Here is a 12,727-nt window from a genome sequence, read left to right as displayed (position 1 = left end):
AAAAATAAAAACATTTATTATCTCACATAAGAAGTTATCCAGAGGTAAATTTTTTCCAGTTGTTAACTCAATGCCCACATCAATTTGCTTTCCATTTTCACATTTTATTATACCCTAGCAGGCTGATTGCCATGCAGTTTCACAAACAGACATGAAAATATCTTGCTAATGAGGGATGATTTCTTCTTATGTACCTCTTCTAAAGGGCAGAGATACCTGTGTTCTGCAGTGCTCCCCAGCAGACCACCTTCCTAATTGCCCAGGACTATATCACTAGGCCATTCCCAAACCATTTACAGGGAAAGACAAGGAGTACTTTGATTGACGTACATTTATCATGATTCATTTGCTTTGGTGGGAGAGGTCCAGGCCACCTAAGTGGCAGAAGGCTGCTTGATACCTGACCAAAATGAGAATTCTTTTACCAACAAAGGGAGTGCTGTTGAGTGGGCAAACCATGTGATCTCTTACAAAGCATGTTACATTTTATCACTTAAAAAGTCACTTCCCATTTTTGATCTCACGAATCCTCACCTGGCCAGGTGTATTTAACCATGCCATTTTGCAGATGAAACTCAGAGTTGTTGGGTGACTTGGTGAAGGTCACAAAGCTAAGATATTTCGAGATCCTATTTGGGGCCCACCACCCCTGGATGTCCCTGTCTAAGAGTGGCTGCAGTGGTTTGAAAAATTGGCCACAAAACTTCCAAAAGATGGAAGCAACCCAAGGGTCCATCAACAAATTAAAGGATAAGCAAAAAGTGGTTTATCCATACAGTAGAATATTATTTGGCCCTAGAAAGGAATTAAGTACATGCTACAGCATTGAAGGACCTTGAGAACATTATGTTAAGTGAAAGAAGCCAGTCACAAAAGACCACATATTATATGATTCCATTTATATGAAAGGTCCAGAAAAGGCAAATTCATAGAGACGGAAAGCAGATTAGTGGTTGCTTAGAGCTGGGAGTGTGAGTGGGATTGGGAGGATAAGAGGGTTTCTTTTTGAGGTGAAGAAAATGTTCTTAAGTTGGTTGTGGTGAATGGTTGTACAACTCTGACTATTCTAAAAACAATTGAATGGGTGCATTGTATGGTGCATGAATTAAGGTCCCTCAATAAAGATCCCTCAGTCAGGAGCCCTGGAAAAGCAGATGGCACTCAGAACTGGGGAGGGCAAGGGTCTTTCTTTTCCTCTTGCCCAGTTGTCTGAGGGTATTTCCTTCATGGTTGAGGATTTCACCTGCTGGTTCAAATTCCAGTTTTAATCCCTAGAACAGCTGCATCCACACCTGCTTGCCCTATCTCTGGGAATTGGGAAAAGGGCTCAGGTTTGTGTAGATTTGCATTTGTTTTACACATTTTCTGGGACCTGAGCTACCCTTGTCTCTCTCTTTTGCCCAGATCACTCTTCTGAGCTCATGACCTCAAGTCCCAATGGCCTGACAGGCCCTTTCTGTCCCCCTGTGACATCCCTTGGAATCTAAACTCAGTGTGTCCATAACTGAAGGTATCATCTTCCCTTGAAAACCAGCTCCTTCTCTGGTGTGCCCCATATCCGTAGAAGGAAAACCATCCCCCCAGTAGCCTAAGCCTGAAACCCAGAAGTCATCCTCCCTTTCTATGCTCTCTCCTAGACCGTTGTTCTAGTTTGCTAATGCTGCTGGAATACAAAACACCAGAAATGGATCGGCTTTTATAAAAGGGGGTTTATTTGGTTACACGGTTACAGTCTTAAGGCCATAAAGTGTTTAAGGTAATGCATCAACAATCGAGTACCTTCACTGGAAGTTGGCCAATGGCATCTGGAAAACCTCTGTTAGCTGGGAAGAAATGTGGCCAGCGTCTGCTCCAAGTTCTGGTTTCAAAATGGCTTTCTCCCAGGATGTTCCTCTCTAGGCTTCAGCTCCTCAAAAATGTCACTCTTAGTTGCTCTTGGGGCGTTTGTCCTCTCTTAGCTTCTCCAGAGCAAAAGTCTGCTTTCAAAGGCCATCTCCAAAATGTCTCTGTAAGCTGAAGCTCCTCTCTCAGTTCCAGTGCATTCTTCAAAGTGTCCCTTTTGGTTGTAGCTCCTCTTCAAAATGTCACTCTCAGCTGCACCGAGTTCCTTCTGTTTGTCAGCTCATTTATATGGCTCCAGTGATTTAATTTAGACCCACCCTGAATGGGTGGGGTAACACCTCCATGGAAATTATCCAATCCGAGTCATCACTCACAGTTGGGTGGGGCACATCTCCACAGAAACACTCAAAGAATTACAATCTAATCAACACCAGTACATTTGCCCACACAAGATTACATCAAAGATAATGTCGTTTTGGGAGACATAATACATTCAAACTGGCACAACCATCTTTGTCAGTACTTCAGCTTTAAATATAATCTGTACGTTGACAGCTTCTAATTTTTGTCTCTGGTCCTAACCTGTCCTCTGAACATCTCTCCAGCAAATCCACCTGCCTACTTGACGTCACCACATGGATACCTGAAAGGTATGTAAAACTCAACATATCCAATACTGACTGCTGGTTTGCCTTCCACAGATCTGGTTCTCAGGCAGTCTTCCTTTTCTCAGGAAATGTCAACTCCATTCTCCTAGTTGCATGGGTCATACATTCTGGACTTTCCCTTGACTCCTCTTTTGCTGGAAACATCCAATAAGTCAGGCAATGCTGTTGGTTCTATTAAAAATACATTCAAAATCCAATCACTGCTCAGCTTGACTCTACCATGCTGGGAGCCACTGTAATCTTTCTCCTGGATTATTGCAAAGTCCTTCTAACTGGTCCCTCTGCATCCATTTTTGCCCATGTCTATTTCCTACACAGCAGCCTGAGTAATCTTTCTAAAATGAAAGCCAAGATTGTCATTGGTCTGCTCAAAACTTCCACCGGCTTCCCTTCTTTGTGGGTTGAATTGTGTCCCCGCAAAAGATCTGTTGAAGTCCTAACCCCAGTCACTGTGAATGTGACTTTATTTGGAAATATAGTCTTTACAAATTTAATTAGTTAAGATGAGTCATATTTTTTATACCAAAATGTATTTTTTATACCAAATATTTTTTATACCAAAATATACACAAGCAATGAAAGAAACATAGATAAGTTGACTTTCATAAAAATTAAACTTTTGTGCAGCAAAGGATATTATCAATTAAGTGAAAAGACAACCTATAGAATGCAAGGAATATTTGAAAACCATATATCTGATAAGGGTTTCCTATCTAGAATATATAACGAACTCAACTCAACAACAAAAAGACTAATGACCCAATTAAAAAAAATGGGCAAAGGGCTTGAAAAGATATTTATCCAGGGAAGATATACAAATGGCCAATAAGAATACGAAAAGATGCCCAACATCATTAGTCATTAGGGAAATGCAAATCAAAACCACAATAATATACCACTTCACACCCACTAAAATGGCTATTATTTAAAAAATGGAAAACAACAAGTGTTGGTGAGGATTTGAATAGGAACCACAGTACATCGTTGTTGGGGATGTAAAATGGTGGTTCCTCAGAAAGTTAAGAATAGCATTACTGTTGGGGATTGAATCATGTCCCTCAAAAAATATGTTCAAGTCTTAATCTGTATTCCTGTGGGTGTGAACCCATTTGTAAATAGGATCTTTGAAGATGTTATTATTAGTTAAGGTGTGGACTCATTTGTGAACAGGATCTTCGAAGATCCTATTTAAATGAGGCTGAATTGAATCAGGGTGGGCTTCAACTTATATGACTGGGGTCTTTATAAGGCAGAGGAAATTTGGATGCAGTGAGTGGGTAGAAGCCAGAAGTCAGTGAACATGAGAGAAGCAGACCCCGAGGAGAGGCAGATCACCATGTGATGGAGGCAGGGATGCAAGCCAGGGAACCACAAGCATTGTGGCAAGTCAGCACCAGAAAGCGACAGACTCCAGGAGAAAGCATGGCCTGTCAAGACCTTGGTTGTGGATTTATAGCCTCCAAAAGCATGAAGCAGTGAATTTTTGTTGCTTAAGCCAACCTCAGTGTGTGGTAGGTGTCATAGCAGCCCTGGCAAGCTAAGAGAATTGCCATATGACCCAGCAATCCCATTTCCAGGTTTAGACCTAAAGGAATGGAAAGCAGGGAGTCAAAGAGATATTCACACCAATATTCATAGAAACGTTATTCACATTAATCAAAAGGTAGAAGCAACCCAAGTGTCCATCAACAGATGAAGGGATAAACAAAATGTGGTATAAACATACGATGGAATATCACTCAGCTGTAAAAAAGAATGAAATACTGATGCATGCTACAACATGGATGAACCGTGAAGACATAATGTTGAATGAAATAAGCCAGACACAGAAGGACAGACACTGTTTGATTTCACTTACAAGAAATAACTAGAATATGCAAATTCATAGAGACAGAAAGCAGATTACAGTTTACCAAGTGTGACGGTTAGGTTCATGTGTCAACTTGGCCAGGTGATGGCACTCAGGTGTCTGGTCAAGCAAGCACTGGCCTAACCATTACTGCAAGGACATTTGTGGCTGGTTAATAAACCAGAAGGCTGGTTTATTAAATCATCAGTCAGTTGACTGCACCTGTGACTGATTACATCAATGAAGAGTGTGTCTTCCTCAATGAGAGAATTCAATCAGCTGGATTTAATCCAATCAGTTGAAGACTTTTAAGGGAGAAAGAAAGGACCTTCACTTCTTCTTCGGCTAACCAGTGACGCGTTTCCTGAGGAGTTCATCAAACACCTTCATCAGAGTTGACAGTCTGCTGCCTGCCCTACAGAATTTGGACTCGTACATCCCCACAGTTGCATGAGACACTTTTATAAAATCTCATATTTACAGATATCTCTCGTTGGTTCCGTTTCCCTAGAGAACCCTGACTAATACACCAGGAGTTAATGCTTAATGGGTATAGAGTTTCTATTTGGTGTGATGGAAAAATTTTGATAATGGATGGTGTTGTGGTAGCACAACACTGTGAATGTAAATGATACTGCCAACTTATGTACTTGAAAGTGATTAAAATGGAGATTTTTATGTTATATATGTTACCACAATAAAAATGTTTTTTTAAAAAAGCTCTGGTTAGGAAAAAAGTAAAAAAAAAAAAAAAAAAAGAGGTCCTATGGACTTATCAGAAGAGGGAAATTTGGACACATAGACACAGACACAGAGGGAATTAAACCATGTAAAGACGGAGGCAGAGATTGGAGTCAGGCTGCAACAAGCTAAGGAGTACCTGGGACTTCTACAAGCTAGAAGAGATAAGAAAGGAGCCTTCAGAGGAAATGTGGCCCTGCCGACTTCTTGATTTAGACTTCTAGCCTCCAGAACTGAGAGAATAAACTTCTGTTGTTTTAGGCTACCCATTTGTGTACGGTGTTACGACAGACCCAGAAACTAAGACCATCTCACTCAGAAGGAGAGTGAAAGTCCTGGTGATGGCTGACATCACCTGGCACCCTGGCCTCTCTAATCCCATCTCCTACCTCTGTTTCCCTTCCCGACTCTGCTCCAGCCTCCCCGGCCTCCTGGCTCCTCCATGAACACCCAAGATGCTCTCACTGCAGGGTCTATGAAATTGCCGTGCCCTGAGCAAGGAATGGTTTCCTCAAGATCCTCACAGGGCTCCTTCTCACTTCCTTCCATCTCTGTGCAAATGTTAAAGGAGAGGCCTTCCCTGGCTGCCCTCCACCCTGCTCGCCCCTCTTCCCTTTGCCCCATACCTGACACCCTAGGCACTCATTAGTTCACTATCTTCTTCCATTTGAATGGATGCTCCATGAGCTCAGGGACTTGCCTGGTTCCCTGATTCCTAGAACAGGGCCCAGCTGGGGGAGACGCTTTAAATAGTCATCTGTGGAATGAATGCCTGATCGCGATGGCTCCCTCCCCCAGGTCCAATCAGTCATAAAGGCATTTCTACTCCACCTTCTTAAAATCTCTGTATCCACCCCCCACCCCCTCCACCCCGTCAACGCCCTGTTCACGACTCACCTTCTCTCCCCTCCACTAGTGCAGTTGTCTGCTAACCTGTGTCCCTCTCTCTGGTCTCCTTCCCTTGCTCTGCTCCCTATCTGTCTAGGCCCTTGCCACAGCTCTGTAAAACACTCATTTTGATTATTTTCCCCTAAGACAAAAGTAATGCATGTTGCTAATGGAAAATTCAGTAGACAGAGATAAATGAAAAAAGAGGGAGACAAACCCCACTCACGTTCCTGCTATCTGGAGATAAGCACATTCTTCATTTGAAGTGTTTTCCTTCTGGTCTTTTTTTCTGTGTACACTATTATTACTTTGTATTCCTGTGCTTATCCTGACTCCTCAGATTAATGTCTTACTTTGAAAAAAAAAACTATAATAATAGCAGCTAATATTTATGTCAGCTATGTGACTTTAGGCATACTATTTAACACTTCCGTGCCTCAGTTTCCTCGTCTGTAAAATGGGAATGATGTTAATATCTACTAGGTTGTGAGGATTAAATCTGGGAAGTGAAAGTGGTAAGTGTTAAATAAGTGTTAGCTATTATCATCCCCAGCACTAGTTATTATTATTACTGGGTGCCTACTCTGTACCAGGTACATTCCAAGCACTTTGCATGGATTAACTCATTTAATCCTCACAACCGCTTTATGAAGTAGGTGCGTTTATAATTTAACACGATAATCCAACCTGATGAGGCGCCAGTGGTATTATAATGGGAAGGAAAAGCAAAGCTAGTTATGGCTCTCTCCAGCCAACTAGCGTTCAAAGCCCCCACTGTCTGTAGGATACCAAATATTAATAATAAAAGATAGCATTCACTGAACAGTTAAAGTGCATCCAGTGCTAAGCATTTGCAAGTGCAGGCATTCCTCCCACAGCACCAGTTTTCACAGCCTGAACTGTGCATAGCTTGATGGATCAATTATGGAACACGACTTACCATTGGTTATACACCAGAGCATGCTGGAAGCAGCCTGGAAGCTGTGTCTACTGTGCGTCTGCTGGCTGGGGTTTGCTTTGTTTATCCTAACAATGGTTGCTTCTCAAGGTGCACTCCTTATGGTGCTGGTGGTGATAGAAAAAGGCAGGCCAGTGCTCCAGAGAAAAGTCTAGATGTAATCAAAACCAGTTTTTCTCAGGAGTGTTTAACTTTCATAGCTGTACATGGGTTGCTATGACAAATGCCTTTATGAAAATAGTGGCAAGAAAAATGACTTTGTAATTGCTCCACTGAAAATCTCTAATCCAACCACATTTGTCATATTTGTTTCTGTGATTAATTTCAAAACAACAGCAACAATAATGATAATCACTTTTGCTAACACTTATTGAAGTTACTATATGTGTCAGTAACTTAATATGCGCGATCAATTTAGTCCTTACAACAACCCTGTTTGTCACACTGACTCCATTACACAGATGAGGAAACTGAGGCTTAGAGAGATGAGGTGATTGCTCAGTGTCACACATTTAGGAGGAAGTAGAGCTGGGCCTTAAACACATGCAATCCAGCTCCAGCCAGAAGCCTCAACCATTGTGCTATAATAAAGGATTGTTGATATCATGAGATTTTTTAGAACTGCAATTATTGCATGATGGTCAAAAGGGGGAGTAGTGGGGTGAATTTTGGAAAGATTTGTACTGGGCGTGCTCGGGACAGGAGGGGTAGCTGGAGGCGCGAGCACTATATTTGGTCCAATGGCAGAAGGTTTTTGCTGTACTGCTTCCTTCTTTATTAGAATAAGGCTTCCTGGGTCGGTCCCTTTCATGTAAATCTTAAAGCCCCAAGTTCGACCGAGGAGCCAAGAGGGATCAGCAGGGAGCTGCACGGTGAGATTTAAATGTGAGCAGCTACCTGTAGGTGCAATGTGGTGATGACTTCCATAGATACCCCAGGTAATGGGTTCTTCAGGTGGTTTGCAGTTCAAGGGGGCCCATTTTAGAGTTAGGTAATGATCAGTGGCGTAAGGCTTCCAATGAGTGGCTAATGTTTCACATCCCCAATATGCACAGTAGTATTGGTTGGGAGCATTACAGTACGGTTTTCCGGGGTTTGAGGATGGGCACATGTAATATTGGGCTTGATTCCAACCAGTGGGGCGTACGGAAGGAGTGGGAAATAGATCAGTTGCATTGACAAGAAAGGAAGGTCGCCCTGCTGTAACTTGGGTTTGTATAACTGTGGAATCTTCCCATCGTGCCAAGGTCCATTTCCAAGGTTGATGGGGGTTGGAGTTGCCGAAGGTGGCATGCACACTTTGCAGGAGAAAATATAAGGCGGCAACTTTAAATGGCAGTAGGCATAACAAAGCCATACTAATAGAGGCTATAGGTTCTTCCCTGTTAAGGGAGACAAGCCAGCAAAGTAATACACCCTACAACGCACAAATATGCTATAGCAAGCAGGGATCTTTCTAACGGATTCCAATCTTTTGGGGCAACGGTTGCTAATCCGGCTGCAAACAGCAAAGCCAGAAGACCAATTAAGAAAAGCCAATAGTAATTCAAGTGGTAATTCATGTGATTAGTGATGGAATAAACCTGTAAGCAGGACTTCTTTCCACTTCCGGTTGTGTGCGGGCTGGTTGTCTCCGGATGGGTTATAGCAGGAGTTATTGATGTGCTGGAAGAGAAAAGAAAGACATTTTTCTCAGGGAGAGGCTTCTACCCTGGAAAGGTTATTATTAAGAGGAGGGGAAGGAAGTGTTTCAGGGGTTTGTTTCGGCAATGAAGAATTAATATGTTTTATCAGCCGTTCTGGAAGCCAGCGAGGACCTTCCCTCTTTTGATCGTATATGCAAGCAGAGCCTCGTCCCCAAATAATCACGGGGTCAGGCCCATTCCATTCTGACGTTAAGGGGTCACGCCACATAACAGTGGCTTGTTGTGTTTGTGTTCTGGGATGCCAATGCCTGTCAGCTGCAGATTGTCCTTCATCATCCAGAGTTAGGAAGTTAAGAACAAAAAGAGCGTGATGTAAAAGGTCTCGAGGTCGTTGTTTGGTGAGATTGAGAGTACTTTCGGCTAAACGGCACAGGGCATTTTTTAAGGTGCGATGTGCTCGTTCTACCATTCCTTGCCCCTGGGGGTTATACGGTATTCCCGTGATATGCTTAATTTGTAATTGTTGACAGAAGGTTTGAAAATTTTTTCCAGTATATCCAGGCCCATTGTCTGTTTTAATGATTTTAGGTTGGCCTAAAGTAGCGAAGCAATGTAGTAAATGAGAAATAACATGCTTCGAAGCTTCTCCTGTTTGCAAACTAGCTTGAGAAATGGCCAGGTTGCTTACAATTATAGCATGTTGGAGGCCTTGCTTGTGCCGCAAAATTTTTGTGCTGCGCTGCAAAATTTTGAAGAGCGGCGCCAATAGCTATTCCAAGGGTTTGAGTGGGCCCGATGCCAGAACAGAGCTTTATGTAATTATTAAGGCTAGTATTACGAAAGGGACGGATTGCTGCTTGGCAGGCAGCGTTAGCATTCTCATAGGCCAGGTGCTTAATAAAATCACTTTCGTTTTCGCTAGCCCCAAATAAGCGCTCAGCCATGTTTTGCAGGCGGCTAAGGAAATCAGTATACGGCTCATCAGGCCCCTGTCTTAATTTAGCAAGAGAGGCAGTGGCGGCGCCCTTTTGCGGAAGTTTTTTCCATGCTCTAAGCGCGGCCGTTTGTATTTGCGCTAAGAGACCTGGGGGGAATTGAGCCTGCTTATCACTTTGATGGTAGGGACTCTGACCTAAAAATTTATTTAAGGTCCAAGTTTTAGAAGTGGCCTTACGGGCATTGCGGGTGGCATATTTTTTACAATGCTCCTCATAATCAGATTTCCATAACAGGAAATCACCGCCAGACAAGGCAGCTTTGGCTAGCTGGAACCAATCGTTAGGAATAAGTTCCTTTTCACTAAGGCTCTCCAGCAGGGCGAGCGTGAAGGGAGCGGTAGCGCCATAATCACTCACTGCCTTTTTTAATTTCTCTAGCTATGTTAGACTAAGTTTTTTATATTTAGCAGTTGAGGTGGAACTAGCTTCCTCCTGCTCTCCTTCGCTAGAGTCGGGGAAATCTGATTTATTACTCTCCTCGCTATCGCTACCAGAATCGCCATTTTTGGAGCCCGCGACACCATGTTGAGAACCGGCGGCGCCCTTTTGGCAGCCAGCGACGCCATTTTGAGAATCTCGAGTCTGACTACGCGTAACCGGAAAAGCATAGGCGCGGCGAGTACAATGGAGGCGCGATGAGCGGGCATTTTCTGGAAGCGAAAGGGCTGCAATGCTTTGAGTTGCCGACCGGAGGTTGGCAAACAGATCGGCGGCATGCTGCTGCTCCTGTTTAAAAGTTTCTCTAAAATTATCGGCGTGTAGCCGGAGATTTTCTGTGGCTTCTTCTAAAGCATGAAACTGAGATAAGGGCATGACTGGATAAAAATGAGAATATGGTTTGAAAAAATCGGGTGCATAAGGGGGTGGCCGAAACGGAGGAAGGGAGTTGTTTTCTAAAGAGGGAGAAATTTTAACCTCCGGTCCCTCCAAAGTGGGAGAAATTTTAGCCTTTGGTTTGATTTCATACTGATCGGGCGACAAACTGACTTGACTGGTTGGGGTATTTGGCCTATCCCTGTTAGAATTTTCGTTTAAAGGATATTCAGGCATGTTAATAATTACTGAGCCGCACGCTGAAGCAGGGCGAGAGTGCTCTCTCAAAGCTTCCTCTCCTAATTTACAGAGGTTTTGAATGTCTGGAGCTGAAGAGTGGACTTTTAGAATTTCATTAATTAGGTTCCAATAAGAAAAGGCAGTAACCGGGACCTTTTCAGGACCAAAGGTTCGAAAATAATCTTTTAAACAATCTCCAACTCTTAGCCAGCACTGGTGATCTATAGTACCTTCTTGAGGGAACCAAGGGCAGGTTTGTAACAGGAAATTAAAAAAGCGCCTGAGATCTTTTTTCTTTACTCGTGTTCCTCGTGCCTTGAGTGATTGCTTAACTTGACTAACATATAATTCGTGTTGGGAAATTCCTTGTCCCATGATAAGGGTGGGGGGGCTTACCTTTTGTTGCTTTCTTTTCTTCTTCTTTCCTTTCGCCGGCACTGATCGACTGCTGAACGGATCTGTCTCGTGAGCGCGCTTCCCCGCGGCGATCCCTGGTGTGGTTTTCTTTCTTTCTTTAACTGCTGAACGGATCTGTCTCGCGACCGAGTTTATTCGCGGCGATCCCGGGTGCGGTGAGTGTGAGGTACCTCTCTCCTTGAGTGCGGTGTTCCGTCTCTCACAGGACTTCGAGCCCCACGTTGGGCGCCAGTTTGTCCCGGCCGGCGGGACGTTCAACGGAAGCTCCAAATCCTGTGAGGGAGGAATGGTATGGGACAAGAGACACGAGGAACGACAGCAAGACAGGTTTCTGATCAAGCTGCAAAACTTTATTGAAGAGGCAGGGTATATATACCCTAAGGGCGGAGGGAGTGGCTAGTACGAACAGGTGGCGGCCTAGGATTGGCTGCTGCTGTTGCTAGGGCGGATGGCAGATGTAAGGCTAGCACAGGATTGGTGGCTACTGTTGCTGGGATAGAAGGCAGGTAGTAAAGCTAGCACTCTAGATGTGAATCTTAGGCGCAAATGGCTATCACTTCCATAGAAGGCTGAGGGCAACTTAAACTGTTATTGCATCAGCCCCAGCGGTCATGTTGCATATCTCCGGCATCGCTGAGGGTGGATTTTATACATGCTACCTTAATCATCCCCAACAATCCAGCTCCAGCCAGAAGCCTCAACCATTGTGCTATAATAAAGGATTGTTGATATCATGAGATTTTTTAGAACTGCAATTATTGCATGATGGTCAAATAAGTCACATTATCTCACAGAATTTTCCTAACCACTCTGAGAGAGTTACCATTAGTTTTGCTATTTTCCACTGAAGCCAGAGGCACAGAAATGTCAAGCAACTTGCCTTTGCAAAATCACATGGTCAGTAAGTGGCTGAGCCTGGGCTCAAAATGACACCTGCCAGAACCCAAAGTCCTCAACCTCCCCACCTGGGTCAAGGCCCCCTGCTACTCCTTCTCCTAGCACCACGTACCTGTCAGTCACAACTGACCATAGTCATCATTTTACACACATCTGTGTGGTTGTTTGATCATCTCCCCCACTGGAGGGGGAATTCTGGGAGGGTAGGTTCCTTGTAGGGTTTTGCTCATTGCTGTGTCCCCAACCCAAAGCAGGTATGCAATGAATATTTGAAGGTTGAATGAGTGAGTGATGGATTTCTCTAGAGGCACAAAATTAGACCCAAGGGGCAAGGGGGACACACTTCAGCCCCCTCAGACCCACGGAGGCAGTTTCTAAGGCTCGGAGCCTGGGGCTCAGCCTGTCCTGACCACAGGGGCCGTGGAGAATGTCAGCCCTGAGCTCCCAGCAGGGGGTCCTGGATTACCTTTTTTGCCTTGAGCCTGGACCTAGTCCCTGGTGTCATGGACGATGCTGGTGGCCTAGCCAAATCCATGCCCTCTTCTTCCATGCTGGAAAGGTCTGTTTTGTTGGGTTCATGCCCCCATAAAACCCTGCATTCAAGGAAGAGGCACCTCCTCAGCCCTGGGGCATGAATCACGAATGTGTCTAAGCAGTCGTGGTGATTGTATTCCTTTTGCCAGCAAACAGTTTAACCAAATGCACGCCACCCAATTGTCTGTCTTCCCTTGAGACTATGAGCTTCCGGGGGCTAACAGGGCAGTGCGGTA

At 44.1% G+C, this 12,727-nt stretch overlaps 1 protein-coding gene across 1 annotated transcript in view; it reads right to left on the bottom strand.

The window, feature by feature from the left end:
* TRIM62 (tripartite motif containing 62) overlaps positions 1–8,586 on the bottom strand; it is an 88,815-nt gene extending 80,229 nt beyond the window's left edge. Inside the window, exons 1-2 of the mRNA XM_037827811.1 lie at positions 8,530–8,586; positions 6,929–7,097 (exon numbers count right to left, since the gene is read on the bottom strand). Coding sequence (XP_037683739.1) covers positions 6,929–6,931 — 3 coding nt within the window. The 5' untranslated portion in view covers positions 6,932–7,097; positions 8,530–8,586. The remainder of the gene's footprint in view (positions 1–6,928; positions 7,098–8,529) is intronic.
* Positions 8,587–12,727: the final 4,141 nt, after the last annotated feature.

This window comes from Choloepus didactylus, chromosome 2 (genome assembly GCF_015220235.1).
Source record: "Choloepus didactylus isolate mChoDid1 chromosome 2, mChoDid1.pri, whole genome shotgun sequence".
NCBI classification, from domain to species: domain Eukaryota; kingdom Metazoa; phylum Chordata; class Mammalia; order Pilosa; family Megalonychidae; genus Choloepus; species Choloepus didactylus.
This window is presented reverse-complemented; position numbering and strand designations above follow the sequence as displayed.